Source organism: Hevea brasiliensis, unplaced genomic scaffold, assembly GCF_030052815.1.
Source record: "Hevea brasiliensis isolate MT/VB/25A 57/8 unplaced genomic scaffold, ASM3005281v1 Scaf91, whole genome shotgun sequence".
NCBI classification, from domain to species: Eukaryota; Viridiplantae; Streptophyta; class Magnoliopsida; order Malpighiales; family Euphorbiaceae; genus Hevea; species Hevea brasiliensis.
In genome coordinates, this window is record NW_026615312.1 from 144,699 (window position 1) to 167,996 (window position 23,298).

The 23,298-nt window shown below is 35.0% G+C and overlaps 2 protein-coding genes across 2 annotated transcripts; one reads left to right on the forward strand and one right to left on the reverse strand.

Annotated features, from left to right (window-relative positions):
* Positions 1 to 1,027: 1,027 nt before the first annotated feature.
* LOC131177832 (uncharacterized) lies at positions 1,028 to 6,762 on the reverse strand. Its single transcript, XM_058142931.1, has 3 exons — positions 6,194 to 6,762; positions 5,696 to 5,904; positions 1,028 to 1,462 (listed from the first exon to the last, which is right to left on the reverse strand). Exons 2-3 carry the CDS (start codon positions 5,867 to 5,869, stop codon positions 1,133 to 1,135), a joined length of 504 nt encoding a protein of 167 aa, XP_057998914.1. The 5' UTR covers positions 5,870 to 5,904; positions 6,194 to 6,762; the 3' UTR covers positions 1,028 to 1,132.
* Positions 6,763 to 20,803: 14,041 nt separating this feature from the next.
* On the forward strand, positions 20,804 to 21,295 carry LOC131177831 (ethylene-responsive transcription factor 1-like). The gene has a single exon (XM_058142929.1). The coding sequence runs from the start codon at positions 20,804 to 20,806 to the stop codon at positions 21,293 to 21,295; it is 492 nt and encodes a 163-aa protein (XP_057998912.1).
* The last annotated feature ends 2,003 nt before the right edge of the window (positions 21,296 to 23,298 follow it).

Consider the following 23,298-nt stretch of genomic DNA (forward strand, 5'->3'; position numbering starts at 1 on the left):
ATTTATTTATATAACTAATTAAATAAATATTAAAATAAAATTTTAATTTAAATGATGATAAATATATAAATAAATAATTATAAATTATTTCACGTACATGAAATACATGTGTTTCAAGGACTAGTATTTAAAAAATAATATTAATAATCTAAAAAGTGAAAAAAGTATAAAAGTAGTAAAAAAAATAAAAATATATTTATGTCGATAGATATATAGTTTATATCTATAATATTTTTAAATATATGAAAGAGAGGAACATTTGGATTTTCAAAAATAGTCTTCATCATTTATATTATTTACAATTATTTTATTTTTTTATTATTTAAATTATTTTTAATTTTTATGTAAATTTAAAATTTTTATTTGTCAAAAAATCAATATACATATATATACACTATTGTTATATTACAACATTAAAATTTAATTATATACAATTACTAAATTTAGAATATATTTAGTTAACGTTAAATCTGATTAGTAATGTGATAATTAATATTGATTGCTATTAATTAATAGCTAACAACTATTAGTTGATAGCTGATAATTGATTATAATTGATTTATATTGAGTGTTTGATAAAAATATGTCTAATGATTGTAATATGTCTAATATATAAAATAATCAATAAGAGTATAAATTACATAATTTATTATAATATGATATTATAATAAAACGAGGGAGAGGGACAGAGAGAGAACTAAGCTTGTGTTGACTAGAAAGAAGAGAGAGTTGAATTAATTGGAGACTAATTAGAGTTTGTACAATTTAAATGGAGCCCATCAACAAGAAGCCCATTAAAAACACCAAGAATCAACTGTAAATCTGGCCTAAAAAAACCTTTTGTTTAGTGGCTCAAAACTATTTATCAAATTCTTTTCAAAACCATCAAATTGCCACCATCCATTTTATAGCATAATTTCACTTGATCTTTAAATTCTTAATCCTATGTCTTCACCAATTCAATGACCAGATCGGCTTTAAAAAACTTGATATTTAGAAATATTAAATTAAAAAAAATCAATTCATGTTAGTATAATAAAACAAACTTTATTTATATATTATAATAAAGGAGAAATCTCATTTGTTTAGAAAATGGCTAGATCCATCCGTAGAACTTTGCATATTTGAAGACTTAGTCAAGCTGTTTTGTCCAGTCAAAAGATTCCCAGTCTCGTGCAAAATTTGCAACTGCTTGCCTTTTTGCATCCACTGACTCATGCCTCCGTCGACGATATACCTCTTCTTCTGGCAAACGCAGCATACCTCTTATTACATCAAGTCCAAAGGTACTTTTGAATTGCATCTCGTCGTCGATAACATGGACAAAGCCACTGTTTAAGCCGAACTCAACATGGAAGTAAGGGAAGTCCTTGGGGACTGAACCACGCAACCCCTTGACACTTGTATCAATCAACTTCTTTGCATTGTGCTGGCTCCACTCATGTTCAGCTTCTTCAATTGCCTGAAAAAAAAAATCTTCTTCAGAGACTTGTCCAGGAAGCAAGAAATTAACAATACAAGGATATATAGATGCATTTGCACATGTAAAATCATAATCTAGGCCAAAGATTCCATAAATTCAACTGACTCTTAATCCCAAACTAGTTAGAACAAGTTAATGATGTCATAATCCCAAGTTAAATTCTACAGAAAGATACTTATTGAACAACAACAGTTACAATGCGTTTGCAGTATATTTTTATGCTGCAGTTATGTGGTAGGAATTTTGATAGAAGGTATATTCAAACTTACTGGTAAAAATCAATGAACATAAGCTTATAGTACACATAGTGAACTCTCAAATATTAATTTTGTTATTTTGGGTAAAAAATCAACTTGTATTCCTCAAAAAAATAGGTACGAATATTATATACTCCTATTTACAATAAATTCCTATTCTACAACAAATTTCACAAGTTGTTCTCCATGCCTGATGTCATGTCATTGTTTGAGAGGGTGAGCAAACAGTAAAGAATTTTTCAATTGCTAGCAAACAACACTGAAACAGATTTTCACTCTTTTATGTTACCCACCCTAAATACTAAGGTTCAGACATTAGTTCACAATTTAAACAAGCAAATGACATTATTTAATTCAAAGGGGCATCTGTATGGCATTTTTTATGCAAGTGACTACCAATTCAGCATTTATCAGTAGGACTGTGTATGGTTCTTGGAGGAACCGAACTAAACTGAAGAATCGTACCAAATCGATAAGAACTGTATCGAACTGAATTTATTTTGATATTTTGATTTTATTCTGGTTCTTCACTAAGAACCAAACCAGAACCGTATCAAGCCGAAAACTAAATTTATACATATTTTTTTCTTTTTTTTTTGATGTATTATATACTTTCAATATAATTATATATACTTATATATGTATATATAATTATGAACTAAATACAACATAATATTATATTTCATCTTTCTATATTTTCTTAATAATTTTAGTTATAAATACATTAAATTACCTTATAATTTTTAATTATAAATATACTATTATCTTTTACATATATATATATATATATATATATATATATATTGTAGGGGCGAGGGGCGTGAGGCGAAATATCATCCATTGGAATTATATAAAATGCACCAGGTAATGCCCAGGAAAGATGGTGGAGTCACAATAGTCTCACTTAAATACCGTTTGGTAAGTACTATCTTTATTAGGTAATGCCCAGCATTTCCTAGACATGCACTTCATACAATCCTAATAGAATCAAACCACTGGTAAGTACCGTCTTCCCATAACACTACAACGGTACTAAGGATTTATGCCACGAAGGCATAGATAGACAGGAGTCGCCACCCGAGTAATAACCGAGACATATTCAGTGTTTCTTCCGAGGGTCATGGATGGCAACTTACTCCTTGCAGAGTTTCCACAACCGTCATTACCATAGCCCAATGTCTAGGTTCGGGATAGTGGGTACGTAAGGGGAAGGTGTTAGGCACCCCTTACGCCTGGTCTAACCTCGTTGATTCGAGTGCCAATCCTCTACTAATGTTTCTAGAAGTCTTGTTTACTATTCCTTTATTAAACTTTATCCTAAAAAAATGCAATTCTAATCCTACACACGCAAGTAATTCACAAAAGGATTGTTGTTTACACACAATTTTCATGCACAAGTAATTCCTATCTATGGGGATGCTAATTATTTAAATGATATTTATCAGATGACTAAAATTAATTTATTATTGAGAATTTAATTTACAAACAAATTTAATTTCAAATAACCCTATGTTTCTATTTAATCTAATTAATTAATTTTCACCAAGTTACTCTAAGGATAATTGAACTAAGTTAATTATGTACATGTGTAATTTATTCTAATATCACATAAGGCCCAAACAATCACAACCTAATAAAGATTTCTAACATGCAAATTTATTTTACAATTACCAAATATTAAATTAAATTTATTTACATGCCAATGTTAGTTTAATTTACAAACAAGATTAATTTTAATTTACAAAGTATTTATTTAAATTAATTACATGCAAAAGTCAGTTAAATTAAAAACAAGGTTAATTTTAATTTACCAAATAAAAGTCCTATTATTACTACAATTTCATGCCAAAGGTTATTCGATAAGTTTAGAGTTACTTAACTGTTAGTAAATGCAGTTGCCATTGAGGCAAGCTACCCTTAAAAAAGGGTCTTCTCTTCTAGTATGGCAATGATATCCCTGGCTTACTTCCGTTTAGCTCCATATAAGCTCCGCGCAAATGCCCTCTTTGGTACTTACCTTAGGGCTACTTACCAATTTTGTTTGTAATAAAAAATAAAGAAAATAAAGAAAAATAATAAAAGTACGAGAGAGAGAAACTAAACATGTGCAGAGTTGTGTATCCCTTCAAATTAAACATGATTACATGATCTATATGAACATATAAAATAAATTGAAGACAAAGAGCATAGAATTAAAATATTGTGTGGCATAGATCTTGAAAAGAAAACAATAAAAACTGACCTTCCAGAAATCTTGTATGAAAATCTTCTTGAAGAAAAAAAAAATAATAAGGAAGAACTCAAAGAGCCTTAAATATCTCTAAATTTCTTATAGCTCTGAATTTTCTCTTCCTCTTTCCTCCCATCCTCTTTTTCTTCCCTTCTCTAGTAGGGTATTTATAGGGTTTTGGGAGAGAGGTGTGATAGGGTTTGGAGTCTTAGGGTGATAAAGTTTAGATGACTTAAACAACTACGATTGTAGAATTCGAATAAGACTGAGATATAGGTGAAGTGTTTCAACCAATAGGAAGAGAGGAAAAAATGAAAGGCACCAATAGGGAATGAGGAAGAGGTCTGGTAGGGTTTGGAGTCTTAGGGTGATAAAGTTTAGATGACTTAAACAACTTAGAATTCGAATAAGACTAGGATATGGGTGAGGTGTTTCAACCAATAGGAAGATAGGAAAAAATGGAAGGCACCAATAGGGAGTGAGGAAGAGAGTGGGATCAAGGAGGAGAGAGATATTTTGTTATTTTAATTTTTAAAAAATAATTAAATGGGTCCCATTTAAAATTCCTAACTAGGCTTTCTTAGGCCCATGGAGCCCAATTAAACTTAGTTAGATTCATTTAAGAACTACCCATATTAAATTTAAACAAAATAAAATTTTATTTAAATTTAATTAAATTAATTTCACCAAAACTTTATTATTATTTTTATTTTTTTCAAGATCCTGCCACGGAATTAATAATTCAGCTCCATGCCTCCAATTACATCTTACAGTCATATAATTTTTCATCATCGGGTTTCCCACGGCCTCAATGCACATACTCATCACAAAATAAGGGTCTACATATATATATATATATATATATATATATATATATATATATATATATATATATATATATAGTAATTCTTAATTGTATTGATATCTTATAGTTAAATATTATATGATTAATAAATAATTAAAATGTATATAATATGATATACTTATACTATTATATTATAGAATATATTTAATCCTAAATTAGATATACACCTTATAGTTAAACAGTATATAATTTGGGTATAGCTAAAAGATTTATTATATGATATATTATGTATTAATAGCCTAATTTGAAACTTAAATGCTAATTTAAGAATTACTTTTTAAGGAAATAATTATATAAAATTGTTTTAAGACCGATAATCAAATTGGAACTGAAGAATTGAGAACCATACCGAATCGGAGCCGAAATAATAAAGAACCGAACCAAAACCATACCGAAATTTCGGTTCGGTTTCGGTTCCTAGCCAAACCTCAAATCGAACAAGAACCGAACGCCCCTATTTATCATTACAATTCTGACTCCTTAGTTTATGATAAAATTGGTACAAAATGCTAAAATTCTGCTAATAAATTAAAAAGTTATTGTTAAGATACTATTAATTGAACCTAAGATTGAGATAATGTGTTTTGATGTGTGCTGTAACGGTGCCTGTGAATGTGACATCATGTATTCTTCTTTTTTAGTGCATTTGAATTTTGAAAACAATATGTATATATATATCCCCAATGACATGAGGGAATAATCAAGCTCTTTTTATCCCATATTCTTCTTCTCATTCTTCTTTATTTCTCCTTCTTTTACAATTATAAAGTTGTTAATAGAATTAAAGAAAGGAAGAAAGTAAATATTAGATGTTCAAGAATTTGTCATTAGGCCAAAACAAAATAATTAAAGACACTGACCTTTTTAAAGTAGAGAGGGGCCTGTTTAGCAATTTTTTGTGGCAGGGGAATGCACTCAATTAAACAGTGACGACGTTGTTGTGCCAACCCCATTACTGTTTCAAGGAACACTAAATCCTTCCCTTGTTTCGCAAACATCATTATAAGGCATTTCTTGAGCGAATTTCTTCCCATACATAATTGTCAACACTCCTTGTGGCTGATTCATGCTGAAAAGGCCAACCAGACTACATTAGAATAAAGCAAGCAGTACTGAATTTAAAAGAACAGAAAATTCAACAATGTCTCATCATTTACCAAAAAAAAATTAAAAATGAGTTTATTTCCCCTCCTAAAGCATGCAAAGAATCTTGAATGAAGAAGCGTACAAATTTCCCATTATCCATTAAAATTTTGGGATATAATCAATTTCACAGAATGCAGTAAGTAATGATGAAATTCAACTATGAGAAAGAAAGATAAGCATATTGTAGCATAAAGCAACCAGATTAGATTTACCTGCATTGGTAAGATAAAACAATGGCCTGGAACAACAGGCTGCCACTGTGGCAACATCAAATACGTGAAGTTTGCAATAGACACAACAAGGTGTTTTGGCTGATTAGGATTCTCAAAGCAAAAAAGGCAACGCTCTTGCTGAGTTGCAACCTTCTTCCTAGACTTTCGGCATGGTCCATCTTCAAAATTGTATTCATCATCTGCCCGACCATATTGTTTATTCTGGATTAGCTTTATGTTCTCAGCCTCCTGTCTTTTCCGTTTTCCCCAGGATAAACAATCGTGAGCTCTCCTCATTTCAGGAAGCGAGACTGATGATGACAGTAGAGAGGTGGGTGGTATGCCGACTGTGTGATTTGTGAATTTGAACGACAACGTTTGGATGCCGAGAATCAATACACAACCAAAGTAACCTGTCGAAAGCGATTCCTCCAATGCCTTATTGGAGCTGTTTGCCAGCAACCAAAGGAAGGCGAGAAAAGAAAGTAAAAGCTAGCTGCAATGAAAAAACCCTAGAAATCAAAGAGAACGAGGGCGAGAATGGATGCAGAAACCAAAAGCCAGATGCGGAAGGGGAAAGAAGTTAGCCTACACGGTATTTATATAGAGTTTCGATCTTAACGAACGCGTTTTATAATTCTTTGCTGCCATTACACGCACCACTCAATGCTCGAGTAAATCCATTTCGCGCGTGGTTGAGAAATGTTTAATTTTGATTTGCTAGGGGCCCGCTGCTTGATTTTTCGCTTGGGCCGGACGCGAAAAATTTTTTTTTTACCATTTTCTAAAATTAATGTTAAAAGAAAAAAAAACATTTGTTATTTATTATCTTTATAATATATACATTTTACTTCGTATTGAAATAATTTTAATATGTTATTATGGGTGATGATATCAGCATTAAGTTAATTGAAATTAAAAAATAATAATAATAATAATTATAAATTAAAAATCTCAAATTTAAATGTAAAAATAAATTAATTGATTATTTTATTATATATATATATATATTTTTATTTAATTTAAAACTACTTATCAATTTAGAATAAAGTTATAGTAGAAAAAATTTGTATTGATAATTATGAAATATTAAAATTAAATAACATCAATATATAAAACTAACAATCATAATATAGTCTTTTATCAAGTTATTTACCTATCCCTTTGTTATTAAATAATTATAATATTTTTTTAAAAAAGTCCTATATTTTATTTTTTTAATATTGTTATATGAAATAAAAAAATATATCTCTAAAAGGTTAAACTACCTTTGAGGAAGATACCATATTTATAATAAGATTATGAAATAGAAAATCAAATTGGATTTCAAGAGTCAAACTGATTTCCTAGTTTAACTCAATTATTCATCTTGATTTATTTATTTATTTTTAAAAAATAAATGAGTAATACAACTAAAGGTTTAAATTTATTCTATCATTTGATCTTTAATTTTTTAAATAATGCGACATGTATGCTCTACTATTGCCTGAAAAAAAAAAAAATCTTCTTCAGAGACTTGTCCAGGAAGCAAGAAATTAACAATACAAGGATATAAAGATGCATTTGCACATGTAAAATCATAATCTAGGCCAAACTAGTTAGAACAAGTTAATGATATCATAATCCCAACTTAAATTTGTAACACCCCTAATTTTTAAATTTATTATTTTGTGAGTAAATATTAATATTTTATTTAAATTTTAGGAAATTCTTTGAAATTTTTTGAATTTTAGAAATCGGGTTTGATTTTCCAAAAATATAAAACTTTGATTATTTTTAAAAATTAATTTAAAGACCACATGGCAAAACTAAAAATATTTTGGACTCTATGAATTTTTCTGAGTTTTTTAGAATTTTTTCAGAATTTTTGGATCTCATTTTCGATCCCAAGGTAGAGTAAAAATTTAAAATTTTGCATCCTAAATCGAACTGGCCAAATCGAATCGGACCGGATCAGACCAGTCGAATTGGACCGGCCATTTCCATTTTCTTCTTCCTCCGCGCGTGCGCTCGACACTCCCTCTTTCTCTCCCATTTTCTCTCTCCTCTCTCTCCTCCTCATGCGCCACACCTGACCTTCCACTTGCGGCGCCCCAATCCCTCTCAACCGCCGACCGACACTCCAAGCAGCCGGAAAAGTCGTGCGAAACCTCCCCTTCGTGCAGCGCGCCGCTTCGCCTTCCCGGCCAAAATTCAGCTGATCCGGCCACCAATTGGACCGATTCTTGTGTCAAACCTTATCTATACCTCGAGAGCTTTCCATAGACACCAAGAACACCAAAATCCATTGAGCAATTTGTCCAATTTTTGTTCGAAAAGTTTTAGCCCATTTCAATTTTTGAGCTAAATTTCTCGCAAACCGTGAAATCCACGAGAAAACCGAGAGTACCGGAGTACTCCACTTGTTGAGAGCTTCGCGGCAATACCAATTTCAAAATTTTTCGACACCGTTTTTCGATGGGTCCCACAAAATTTCGTAGTATTTTTTCGAGCACTAAATGAGCTTAGAAAATTCCGTAAAAATTATGTACTAACCCCCGTGTTGTGGGCTTCGTGTAGGTACTTTCAATTCGCGGAAATTCAACGATTGCCCAGGTCTGTAAATTTCGGGCCAACAGATAGGCTACCGAAAAAGTCTTGGAATTGGGTCGAGATTTTGGCTACCCCACCATTGTCAGACGTCCCGAGCGCGTTCCCGGGGTCGGAATCGGCATAGGTAAACCCGAACCTTACTTTTTCTTAATTGTCTAGTGCTTGAATTGGATTAAAAATCCATAAAATATTTATGGTAGCTCAGAAAATTATGATTCCTCTTGCATTGGCTTAGTAATAATGCTAAGGACTGCGGGGCAAAGTTTTAACATTTGGGTGATTTTTGCAAAAGGATTAATTATAAGAAATAAACTGTAATTTTTCATATTGTGACTGTTGACTGTTTGGATGGGCCCAAGAGGGGCTATATGATGTGATTGAGTTGTGGGTGTGTGGTTTGTGAATATAGAAGTGCGTTTTAAGCCCTTTTGCAGGTTGGGTAGGTCCTAGGTATAAAGGAGACTCTGTCGGATTTTCGACACGACTTAAGACATCTTTGGTCTTTTCTTAGTTTTTATTGAGTCAAATGTATTAAATAATTGTAATAAAATTGTCAAGTGAGCCGGGACAGCCTTCCTCCTCCGCCCAGCCGCCACAGTGACTTCGGTTGAGTCTGTGAGTAAAATATTAATTTTAATTGTAATTTTGATATTACTATATGTTCACGCATGCCCATGCATCACTTATAAATATGTATTTATGTAGTTAAATACTAGGCACGTTTTATATTGCATTCATAATTATTAAAGTGCCATGGATGTTGTTTGTGGTAATTTGGAGCAGTGTATGTGCGTGGCGTGTGTTTGGTATAGTATTGAATATGGACAGGACGGGTAGACACAGCTTGAGAGATACTCGCTGGGACCCGGTCCTTCGGGGTAGATATGGCTTGAGAGACACTCGCTGGGACCCCGCATTTGGTTTATTATGCAAAAGTCCGGCTTGTGAGACACTCGTTGGCAGAGGTTGGATAAAGAGGGCTGTATGGGGGATCAGCTCCCATATATGTATTGTTTGACAGTGTTGGGTGTGTGAGTGCTCCAAATTGCCTTTTTGTTGTTATGATATAAAAATATTGATGATGTTGCTTTTCACTCCACAGGGTGCATTAGCTTTAGATAGCTATAGAGATTATGGTTATAATTGATATTTTACTCTCTAAGTCGAACGCTCACTCTTGTTCATCTATTTTTTCAGGCTACAGTAGGATTATTTGTTATGGCTAACCTGCTCTTCTTCTTCGCAGGTCTATTGATAGTAATTAATGTATTTTGTATAATTGAGTTAAATTTTTAAACTCCGCATGTGTTAGAAGCACTTATTTTATTTGGGCCTGTATTATAAAAATTGTGTTGGACCTATAAAATTATTAACTGTATGCATGATGGGATTGGATGAGGGAGCCGAGCTCCCATTTGAGTTATGATCTTTTGATTATATGGAGGGTGAGCTGAGCTCCCCAATTTCTTATATATTGTGTTTATAGGTCGAGCGAGTCAAAAACTCCTCGTTAAATGGTCCATTTTATAGCCAGACTCTGTCCAGTTGAATTCTTGAAATTGGGCCCAAATGGGCCTTAGAGTTGGGTCAAGGAATAGTTAGGCTTACTACGGGCCTCGGAGACTGTAGGCTGGCCCAGGTCCTAGTGCTAGTCCGGCCCATGGTATCAGAGCTTAGGCTCCAGATTCATAGGGAATATTTGTCTAAAGTATTGGGAAGAGTCTAATAGGAGTCACATGTAGAGAATAGGGTCCACATTCGTCTTGCATTGTCATCTTTGCTTCTAGTTTCTGTTTTGTATAATTGTGTGTAAATATAAGTCTATAGAGCTGTGTAACATGTCGTTTTGAAATTTTGTGGGCTAATGTTGCTGAATTTTAGGAAAATGCATAGAAGAGTGCCATCGCACAGAATGGATGTGCTGACGAGTATCGACGGGATGAGGCGCTTGCCCCGAGGAGGTGGGGTAGGAGGCCTAGAGCTGCTCAAGTAGAAGAGCAGCTGCCACCAGTTCAAGATCATTCTTTTATGGCTCAGGGTCCCATGGACCCAATGGCAGCTACCTTAGCTGGATTGCAGAGAACCATCGATATGATGGCATAGTATATGGTCCACCCTCCCTAACAGCAGCAGCCCACCGCACTAAGAGGAGAATCTTACAAACAAATAATTAATTTCAAGAAGTTAGTGCCTGGTACTTATGATGTGTTTGACGATACCTATCAGTTTTTGGATTCCTACAAACAGGCAGGGATGGAGTTACAGTTGACTGATAGGAGGCTTATAGAGTGTGTGTAGCATGTATTGGGTCTAGTGCTAAGACAGTGGATGACAGACTACGTACTACCTCGTATTGAGGAATTATCTTGGACCTAGTTTGTGGAACTATTTATCAATAGGTTTGTGCCAGAAAGTTTCAGAGATCAAATGCAGTGGGCCTTTGAGGCCTTAAGGCAGAATGGCAGATCTGTAGATGAATATGCTACAGAATTTCTAGACTTGAGCAGGTATGCCCCTACAGCAGTGGCTACAAAAAGTATGAAGGTAAAAACATTCCTAAAGGGGCTGGACAGGAGGTATGCAAACCTGGCCATGTTGTCTGATCAGTCTTTTGATATGGTAGTTGATCGAGCCCGATAGATTGAGATTAGCTATACAGGAGATGACGTTGAAAGAGCAAAGAAGAATAGAGCAGAAGGTTCTTCAGGTGTTCCCTACACGGGTACCACGGATAGTGGCGGCCAAAGTCACTACAGAGGAAGAGGTAGAAGCAACAAGAAGGGTGGTTTTAAACACAAATCTCGAGGATTCAGACCAGGGTACGGATCCAGCAGTGGTCACAGTTCGGGTTATAGCAGTTCTGGGTCTGGTTCAGGATCCTCCTTTGCACCTTGCACACAGTGTGGAAGAGGACATTCAGGATCTTGTATGATGGGTTTAGGAGTATGTTTTCGATGTGGCCAGCAGAGTCACTTTGCTAGAGAATGTCCAATGTTCAGTAAGCCATAGATGGGGTCACAGGGTTCTGTTGCAAATGTTCCTCGTCAGTTGTATCCTGGTGCTTCTAGCATAGCAAGCAATCAGTTTAGTGGCCAATAGGGCCGGGGACATGGAGGACGTGGATTTGGAGGCAGTTCATGAGGTAAAAGTCAATATCAGGGTTCTGCAACGTAGGGTAGGGGTCAAGCTCGGGTTTTCACCCTGACCCACCAGGATGCTCAGGCTTCCAATGTCGTTGTGGCAGGTATTCTTCTAGTCTGTTCCTATCAGGCTCGTGTTTTCATAGATCTGGGTGCTACGCACTCATTTGTCTCCCTAGTTTTTGTCATGAGATTGGGTAGGAACCCTACAACTTTATAATGCCCTTTGTCTGTAGCTACCCCGGTTAGTGATAACATAGATGTAGATATGATTTTTTCGGGTAGTCCAGTAGTGGTGGATGGAAGAATCTTTCCAGCAGACTTGGTTCCTCTACCAGTAATGGATTTCGATGTAATTTTAGAAATGGATCGGTTGGCAACTCATTATGCCACTTTAAACTGCAAGAACAAAAAGGTGTATTTCCACATACCTGGTGTGGAAGAGTTTAGCTTTGATGGTGAGAGGAGCGTGGCTCCATATATTTTGGTGTCAGCAATTAGTGCTAGAAAGATATTGAGGCATGGATGTTAACGGTATTTGGCATTGGTGAGAGATACATCTGTAGAAGGTGTTAACATGGAAAATGTTCCTGTTGTCAGAGAATTCATGGATGTCTTCCGTGAGGAACTTCCAGGGTTGCCACCAGGAAGGGAAATAGAGTTCTGCATTAATGTTGTGCCGGGTATAAACCTTGTATCAATGCCGCCTTACAGGATGGCACCAGCAGAATTGAAAGAGTTAAAGGAGCAACTACAGGAGTTTTTGGATAAGGGTTTCATACGTCTGCGCACTTCACCCTGGGGCACTCCTGTTCTATTTGTGAGAAAAAAAGATGGTTCCATGAGATTGTGTATTGATCATAGACAGCTGAACAAGGTGACTATGAAGAATAAGTATCCACTTCCTCAGATTGATGATCTACTCCAAGGGGCTAGATTCTTTTCCAAGATAGACCTACTATCAGGCTACCATCAGTTGAGAATCAGGAATGAGGATGTGTCCAAGATAACATTCAAGACAAGATATGGTCATTATGAGTTCTTGGTGATGTCTTTTGGACTCACTAATGCACCAGTGGCCTTCATGGACTTGATGAACAGGGTGTTCAGGCCATTCCTAGACCATTTTGTCATCGTATTCATAGATGACATTTTGGTATACTCTTGGACTGAGGAAGAACACGTGTGGCATTTACGGATGGTGTTACAGACTATGAGGGAGCACTAGCTATATGCCAAATTTTCAAAATGTGAATTTTGGCTAGAAAGCATCTCATTCTTGGAACACATGGTTTCTAGTGAAGGCATTCAAGTGGATCCCAAGAAAATTGAGGCTGTAACTGATTGGCTTAGGCCTACAACAGTCACTGAGGTGCGAAGTTTTCTGGGCCCAGCTGGCTACTATAGGCGTTTTGTGTAGGATTTTTCTAGAATAGCAGCTCCCCTAACTAAGTCTAACCACCGCCCTTGTGTTAACATTATCGATGAGTGGTGAAGGATATACCGTGTACTGTGATGCCTCCAGAGTTGGCTTAGGGTGTGTTTTGATTCAGAATGCAACAGTAGTAGCTTATGCTTCAAGGCAGCTAAAGAGGCATGAGCAGAATTACCCCACTCATGATTTGGAAATGGCGACTGTAGTTTTTACACTAAAGATCTAGAGACACTACCTGTATGGTGAAGTGTGCGAGATATACATCGACCACAAGAGTTTGAAGTATATCTTCCAACAGAGGGATTTAAATTTGAGATAAAGGAGATGGATGAAGCTTCAGAAAGACTATGATTGTACCATCCAGTACCACCCTGGGAAGGCCAATGTAGTAGCAGATGCTTTGAGCAGAAAATTTTCTGGCAGCTTGGCGCACATATCAACGGAGAAGAGACTGTTGAATCAGGAAGTACATGAGTTGATGGATCAAGGTCTAATTTTAGACCTTTCTAATGAGGGGGTATTGTTGGCCCATTTTTCAGTGAGACCAAACCTGCGAGATAGAGTCAGAGTTTCCCAACACAGAGACCAGCAATTGATGAAGATCATAGAAAGAGTATAGCAGGGTGAAGGTGGTGAGTTTGGATTTGCCAATGATGGCGCCCTTATGCAAGGTTCCAGGATATGTGCGTCCGATATGGACAATCTCAGAAATGAAATCAAGTGAGAGGCACACTATACATTGTACAATGTCCACCCAGGCTCCACCAAGATGTACCATGATTTGAAAGATAGCTATTAGTGGAATGGCATGAAGAGAGACATAGCAGACTTTGTGTCCAAGTGCTTGACTTGTTAGAATGTGAAGTTTGAACACCAAAGGCCGTCAGGGAAGCTGCAAGAGCTCCCTATCCTAGAATGGAAGTGGGAAATGATTACTATGGATTTTGTGATTGAGTTGCCTCATACCACACGGGGATATGATTCGATATGGGTAATTATAGACCATCTAACTAAATCAGCTCATTTCTTGTCTGTGAAAATCACATATTCTGTTGCACAGTACGCTCAGCTCTATATTCGAGAAATAGTCAGATTGCATGGAGTTCCTGCTTCCATAATATCTGACAGAGGGCCCCAGTTCACTTCTCGATTTTAGAGGAAGTTGCAGGAGGCACTTGGCACACAATTGAACTTTAGTACCACTTTCCACCCTCAGACAGACGGGCAGTCTGAAAGGACAATCCAAACACTGGAAGACATGCTTCGCATATGTGTTTTGGATTTTGGAGGTCAATGGGATGATCAACAACCCTTGGTGGAGTTTGCCTATAACAACAGTTATCATTCCAGCATAGGGATGGCACCCTATGAGGCACTATATGGCAGAAGGTGTAGGTCTCTTCTGTGTTGGACGGAAATGGGAGAAGCGAAGGTGCATGATATAGACCTAGTGCAGTACACTTCAGAGATAGTTCCTTTAATCAAGGAACAATTAAAAATAGCTTTCAGTAGGCAGAAGAGTTACGCAGATCCCAGACGGAGGGATGTAGAGTTTGCAGTAGGCAATTACGTGTTCCTGAAGATTTCTCCGATGAAGGGAGTCATGAGATTTGGGAAGAAGGGCAAGTTGACACCTCGGTATATTGGACCTTTTGAGGTTACTGATAGAGTTGGAGCAGTTGTCTAGTGGTTGGAGTTACCACCCAACCTTTCTCATATTCATCATGTATTTCACATCTCCATGCTCAGGAAATACATTCCTGATCCTTCTCATGTGCTACAGTCGGATATAATAGAGCTGAAGGAAGACTTGACGTTTGAGGAGTAACCTGTAGCTATAGTGGACTACCAAGTGAGGTAGCTAAGATCAAAACAGATCCCTATGGTTAAGGTTTTGTGGAGAAGCCAGTCTTTGGAAGAGTGCACCTGGGAGTCAGAGTGGACATGTGTGGCAAGTACCCTTATCTATTCAATGTGTAATTCTGTACTTTATTCTGCCTTGTGTAAAATTCGATAACGAATTTTTGTGAGGGGGGAAGAATGTAACACCCCTAATTTTTAAATTTATTATTTTGTGGGTAAATATTAATATCTTATTTTATTTAAATTTTAGAAAATTATTTGAAATTTTTCAGATTTTAGAAATCAGGTTCGATTTTTCAAAAATATAAAACTTTGATGATTTTTAAAAATTAATTTAAAAACCATGTGGTAAAATTAAAAATATATTTGGACTCTACGAATTTTTCTGAGTTTTCCAGAATTTTTTCAAAATTTTTGGGCCTCATTTTCGGTCCAAATGCAAAGTAAAAATTTAAAATTTCGTATTCTGAATCTGACCGGCCGAATCGAACTGGACCGAATCGGACCCATTAAATCGGACCGACCATTTCCCTTTTCTACTTCCTCCGCGCGCACGCCCGACACTCCCTCTTTCTCTCCCATTTTCTCTCTTCTCTCTCCTCCTCTCTCCGCGCCACCGCCACCCTAGCCTTCCCAGCTCGCCGGCACGCCACCCCAACCCCTCCCCGCCGCCGGCCAACGCTCTAACCGGCAGGAAAAGTCGTTCGAAACCTCCCCTTCGCACAGCGCGTCGTTTCGCCTTCTCAGCCAATCGGACCAGGTATTGTGTCAAACCTCATCTACATCTCGAGAGCTTCCCATAGACACCAATAATACCAAAATCCATCAAGCGGTTTGCCCAATTTTTGTTTGGAAAGTTTTAGCCTATTTCAACTTTTGGGCTAAATTTCTCGTAAACTATGAACCCCACGAGTAAACCGAGAGTACCGGAGTGCTCCACTCGTCGAGAGCTTCCTGGCAATACTAATTTCAAAATTTTTCGACACCGTTTTTCGGTGGGTACCACGAAACTTCATAGTATTTTTTCAAGTATTAAATGAGCTTAGAAAATTTCGTAAAAATTATGTACTAACTCCCGTGTTGTGGGCTTCGTGCAGGTATCTTCAATTAGCGGAAATTCAACGGTTGCCTAGGTATATAAATTTTGGGCCAGACAGACAGGCTACCGAAAAAGTCTTGGAATTGGGTTAAGATTTTGGCTATCCCACCATTGTCAAATGTCCCGAGCGCATTCCTGGGGTCAAAATCAGCATAGGTAAACCCGAACCTTACTTTTTCTTAATTGTCTAGTGCTTGAATTGGATTAAAAATCCATAAAATATTCGTGGTAGCTCAGAAAATTATGATTCCTCTTGCATTGACTTAGTAATAATGCTAAGGACCTCGGGGCAAAGTTTTAGAATTTTTAGAGCTCATTTGGATACTTTTTGCAAAAGGGTTAATTATAAGGATGAAACTGTAATTTTTTATTGTGATCATGGATCGTTTGGATGGGCTCAGGAGGGGCTATGTGATGTGATTGAGTTGTGGGTGTGTGGTTTGTGAATATAGAAGTGTGTTTTAAGCCCTTTTGCAGGTTGGGTATGTCCTAAGTATAGGGGAGACTCTGCCTGATTTTCGGCACGACTTAAAATATGTTTGGTCTTTTTTTAGTTTGTATTGAGTCAAATATATTAAATAATTATAATAAAATTGTCGAATGAGCGATGCCTTTATCCTCCTCACCGCCATAGTGACTTTGATTGAGTCTGTGAGTAAAATATTAATTTTAATTATAATTTCGATATTATTATATGTTCAAGTATGCCCATGCATCACTTATAAATATGTATTTATGTAGTTAAATGCTAGGCACATTTTATATTACATTCATAATTGTTGAAGTGCCATGGATGTTATTTGTGGTAATTTGGAGCAGTGTGTATGCGTAGCGTGTGCATGGTATGGTATTGGATATGGATAGGACGGGTAGACATGGCTTGAGAGACACTCACTGGGACCCCGCATTTGGTTTATTAAGCGAAAGTCCGACTTGAGAGACACTCGCTGGCAGAGGTTGAATAAAGAGGGCTGTATAGGGGATCAGCTTCCATATATGTATTGTTTGACAGTGTTGGGTGTGTGAGTGCTCCAAATTGCCTTTTTGCTGTTATGATATGAAAATATTGATGATGTTGCATTTCACTCCTACAGGGTACATTAGCTTTAGATAGCTATAGAGATTATGGTTACAATTGATATTTTACTCTCTGAGTCGAACGCTCACTCCTGTTCATCTATTTTTCCAGGCTACAGGAGGATTATTTATTGTGGCTAACCTGCTCTTCTTCTTCGTAGGTCCATTGATAGTAATTAATGTATTCTGTATAATTGAGTTAAATTTTTAGACTCCGCATGTGTTAGAAGCACTTATTTTATTTGGGACTGCATTATAAAAATTATGTTGGACCTGTAAGATTATTAACTGTATGCATAATGAGATTGGATGAGGGAGCTGAGCTCCCATTTGAGTTATAACCTTTTGATTATGTGGAGGGTGAGCTGAGCTCCCCAATTTCTTATATATTGTGTTTACAGATCGGATGAGTCAAAAATTCCCCGTTAAATGGTTCATTTTATAGCCGGACTCTGTCCGGTTAAATTCTTGAAATTGAACCCAAATGGGGCTTTAAGTTGGATCGAGAAATAGTTAGGCTTATTATGGGCCTCGGAGGCTTTAGGCTAGCCTAGGTCTAGTGCCGGTCCGGCCCATAGGTTGGATCATGACAAAATTCAACAGAAATATACTTATTGAACAACAACAGTTATAATGCATTTGCAATATATTTTTATGCTGCAGTTATGTGGTAGCAATTTTGACAGAAGGTATATTCAAACTTATCGGCAAAAATCAGTGAACATAAGCTTATAGTACACATAGTGAACTCTTAAATATTAATTTTGTTATTTTGGGTAAAAAATCAACTTGTATTCCTCAAAAAAATAGGTACAAATATTATATACTGCTATTCACAATAACTTCCTATTCTACAACCAATTTCACAAGTTGTTCTCCATGCCTGATGTCATGTCATTGTTTGAGAGGGTGAGCAAACAGTAAAGAATTTTTCAATTGCTAGCAAACAACACTGCAATAGATTTTCACTCTTTTCTGTTACCCACCCTAAATACTAAGGTTTAGACATTAGTTCACAATTTAAACAAGCAAATGACATTATTTAGTTCAAAGGGGCATTTGTATGGCATTTTTTATGCAAGTGACTACCAATTCAGCATTTATCAGTAGGGCTGTGTATGGTTCTTGGGGAAATCGAACCGACTCGAACTGAAGAATTGGAAGAATCGTACCAAATCGATAAGAACTATATCGAACTGAATTTATTTTGATTCTTTGATTCGATTCTGGTTTTTCACTAAGAACCAAACTGGAACCGTATCAAGCCGAAAACCAAATTTATATATATGTTTTTCTATTTTTTTTAGATGTATTATACACTTTCAATATAATTATATTCATTTATATATGTATATATAATTATAAACTAAATACAACATAATATTATATTCATTTTTCTATATTTTCTTAATAATTTGAGTTATAAATACATTAAATTACCTTAAAATTTTTAATTATAAATATACTATTATCTTATATATATATATATTAATTCTTAATTATATTGATATCTTATAGTTAAATATTATATGATTAATAAATAATTAAAATATATATTATATGATCTACTTATACTATTATATTATAGAATATATTTAATCCTAAATTAGATATATACCTTATAGTTAAACATTATATAACTATCTCCCAATTAGATGATGCATGTTCCTAGCCACTATTCTCCCAACTAGATGATTTGATTTCCAATTGAATTAAATAAAGAAATTAAAATTAACAAATTTTAAGATTAAATCCCATGAAATCTATACAGATAATTAAATTTAATTTAAAATTAATAAATTAAATGATTAACTCTGTCAATTTAAAATTATTTAGCACAAATTTTAACCCAATTCAAATGTCATAACTCTAGTTTTTTTTTTTTTTTAATGGAACTTGCAACATGCAGGATACCAGGCTTTATCACGTGCATTTTATTAATTAATATTTTTTATTTTAAATATTTCATTCTCAGAAATATTTATAAATTTAAAGTTTTAAATAATTTTTTGAAATTTGAGGATGATCCTTGCAGATATGGCAGCACGTCGGCCACCTAATACTGCCAAGAGCTCCACATGGGCAAGCGCAATTTATTGTGGCTCACGATGGCAAGAGACGTCAATCAAAATTAATAAGAAAATAGAACGCCAACGAAATAATAAAAATATGTTAGATTATTATTTAAATAAAATAAAATATTAATTGAAAATTATATTCAATTTACAACTTGAATTTGGAAGAGCACCACTTTCTATGATGTTTTGGAAAATACAAAAGCAACGATTTTTTTTTTTTTATCAGAAGTAAAGATACTTTAATAAACATAGATAGATTGCTTGCTCCATAATTTTTTAAAAAAACTAAATAAATAAATGAAAAAGGGTCAGACTAAATTATGAAAACGCATGGTCTAATTTCATATTTATTTATTGTCACACTTGAATATCGTGGTCTTTTCTTTATTAAGATAACTTAGTTTATATAATTGCCGCAGCATGAAGGTTCCATTGGGCTTATTAATTCACATATGTCCTCCATAATTCATATTGCTGTTGAAATGATGGAGACATGGAGAGTTCCAGGAAGGAACAAAGTCATCATGCATATGCCATGCTAATTGAACTCATTATATTAATCAATTCTTTTGTCCAAGAAGAAGAAGAAGAAGAAGACGCGCGTGGACTACTACAGTCTTATTTAGACTTCAGTACCAACCAAAAATCTAGGAAATTTATAAAATAAAAAATGTATTTTACTTTTATAAATTTTTTAATTATTTTATAAAATATAAAATACATATATTTTAAGAGTATTGAATAAAGTTTTTTTTATTGATAATTTAAAAATATTAAATAATTTTTATAAAAAATAAAAATATAGCAAGGTCCACGACACGTGATTTCCACTCTGACCAATGAAATTTCATGGAAATATATAAATACAGCATACCAATCATCTTTCACATTTTTTATCGGTAGATGTCATCTTTCACATTCTTTAGAATTTTCAAACCATTAAATTAATTAGTAAATTATTTTATTATATTTATAATATTTTTTATAAAAATATCCGATATTCGAAATTTATTGATCTAATTAATCCGGATTCATACGGGGTAAATTTAAAAAGGAAGGCAAAACGCTCTATCTAAATTTTAAAGGTACTTCATACTCAAAGCTTAAATTCAAAGATTACTAAATAGAAAAGAAGAGACTCTTGTCATCTCATTTTATTCCTTGGATATTATATTTATAATATTATATCAAATAAATAATATTTAAAATATTATTTCATTTAATTAAATATAATATTGTGTATATATTACATAGTCCCAAGCCATTACAACGCACCAAAATCGTAAGCTAAGCAACAAAAACTGGTTGTTCAATTTTGCTTGGAAAATGAACGGACCGGGCAACTCGGAATCTATCTTCACTCTTCTCGACTCGATTCGGCAGCATCTCCTAGCCAATGATTTTGAAACTCCTGCCACGAATTTAGTTGATACCATCGCCAATGCCAGTGGTTCCCATTGTGACCCCTTTAACGTTGAGTTGATTCCTTCTCTTGAGTTTGACTCCACTGTGATGACGGTGAAACAGGAACCTCTGCATTTATATGTAGCAAGTCAAGTGGCGCTTGTACGTGAGAATCACATGCCGCCGAGGCAGAGGAATTACATTGGTGTCAGGAAAAGACCTTGGGGGACATATGCGGCGGAGATTAGAGACTCTAAGAGGAATGGTGCTAGATTATGGCTAGGGACTTATGAGACACCTCAGGATGCGGCTCTGGCATATGACCGAGCTGCTTATAAGATGCGCGGCTCAAAAGCTAAGCTTAATTTCCCTCACTTGATCGGCTCAGACGAGAAAATAGAGATCGCCGAGTGACCCACAGCGCCGTCGCTGAGTCTTCCTCTTTAGAAAGTGGGTTGCCGAAGTGGAGAAAGAGCACACGTGTACACAGTACACTGCTCAATGCCTAATAGAATTCCATATTATTGAATTGCAATAAGCTTACATGGTGCTCATGCAATTTGGATTGGTTCAGCTTATTCCACGGTCACCAATGCAGATAGATGACTTAGTGAGAGTAATTGGGCGCATCACCATACAATATACATTAATTATTCAAATATGCGAAAATGGTTCATTATTTAAGGGCAAGAAATAGTATAGCCATTCCACCATCATTTTGAATATATGGAGTGGTACTGTTGAGTTGCTAGACGTTGGATCTCAATTAATTGAGCTTCTATTGGTTCTATGATAATGATTTACAACACCTATTTTCCATCATTAAATACTTACTATTAATCATTTTATATTTTTTAAGCCAAAATATAAATTAAAGCATTGATTTTTTTTTTTTGTAGGAGGACGGAATCGATGATTGTTTGCTCAAATTAGAGAACCCATCAACAGAAAATATGGCACAAGTTAAGTGTATGTTGAGGAAAATGATGATTGCTCTAGAGCAAGAAAGTCGGCTTTGCCAGATGCCACCTCCTCAGCCCACACATCAACCAGTAACTTTTATAGATGAATTGGAAGAGGACCAACCCATCAACTAATCTGAGCCCTAACATAGAGTAGGACGATGTCGATCACGTCTTGTTTGACGTTGACAATAGCCAGTGCATCTACCCTTTCTGCCTGGTGATCTTTTGCCCCCACCTGTTGTATTCCACTCTTACTCCACATCATCAATGCCTGATCCTTCTGATCCTCTTCCCTCAGCACATGCACTGTCTGATCCTATTCCATCCACAATATGCCAACCATATTTAGAAACTATCCCAACACATTACACTGGTTGGGTGCCTACCCCATCAATGCCTGGCCCATCAGCAACATAGATGCCATTTCAATCTCAAATGAAAAGCAAAAGCACATTCAACTTCAGTGAGAGTCAGCAGCATCAAACACCATTTGGCGGATTATTTGCTCATTTTGGCAAACCATCTAGCATTAGGTCGCCACACTATGCTTCGACTTAATTTGGCGGATATGGTCCAGATCAATACTTTGCACCATATCGGTCCGATGCCTTAAGTCATATTCCATCTGGTGCAGGTCTATTTGGACACTATAAACAAAGTGCTATGCATTATACTGTAGAGGGGAATCATCAGGATGACAACAAGGACAATCTAACCAACCACAAGATGTATAAGGTGATCCAGAAGATTAGGAAGAAGGGGGATAACATCGAATTCTTCGATTGAGGTGACATATAAGGAGACCTGGATGTGGCACATGACTTATTTTAATACTTTTCTTCATTTATATATTAATTATGATGCTACTTTTATTTTGTTTTATTATATGGCATGTTTTAAACGTTATGCCAATTTGAATACTTGTCTTAATTTATATCTTCCTTTATACCAATTATATGTACAATTTTCGCTTCTTACTCGCACGATATGCTAGTAAAAATTTTATATATTAACTTTATAAAACTAACCTATTTAAAAAAAAATTGCATTATTAAATTGACATAAAAAAAAAGTAATTAAGACTAACGAGTATAAAAAAACACAGTGCAACCCACACGTTCTTAAAAACTAAAAATTTTATAAGAGATTACAATCTAATTTGGTACTAAATTTTAATAACTTTGTTGCTATGATTTTAATATTTTTTATTTTCTTAAAATGAATCTAGTGGAGTGATTTATTTTTAATTCTTTTATATTGAATGATTATTAAAACTAAGTCAAAAGAAATTAAAATTTTAAATTATATATTGTTATAAATGGTCACACACAATATATAATAATTTAATTTCTTTTATACCTAAATTTATTAATTGCTACCAAGAAAATAAATTATCCATAATTACGATAAGAATAAAAATTAATAAAAAATGAAAATTAATATAATTGAGGA

Coding starts and splice junctions, on each gene's coding strand:
- LOC131177832 (XM_058142931.1), bottom strand. CDS start 5,869: ATGGGAAGAAATTCGCTCAAGAAATGCCTTATAATGATGTTTGCGAAA. Junction 1,463..5,695: donor CCCCTCTCTACTTTAAAAAG/GTCAGTGTCTTT, acceptor TTTTTTTTTCAG/GCAATTGAAGAAGCTGAACA.
- LOC131177831 (XM_058142929.1), top strand. CDS start 20,804: ATGAACGGACCGGGCAACTCGGAATCTATCTTCACTCTTCTCGACTCG.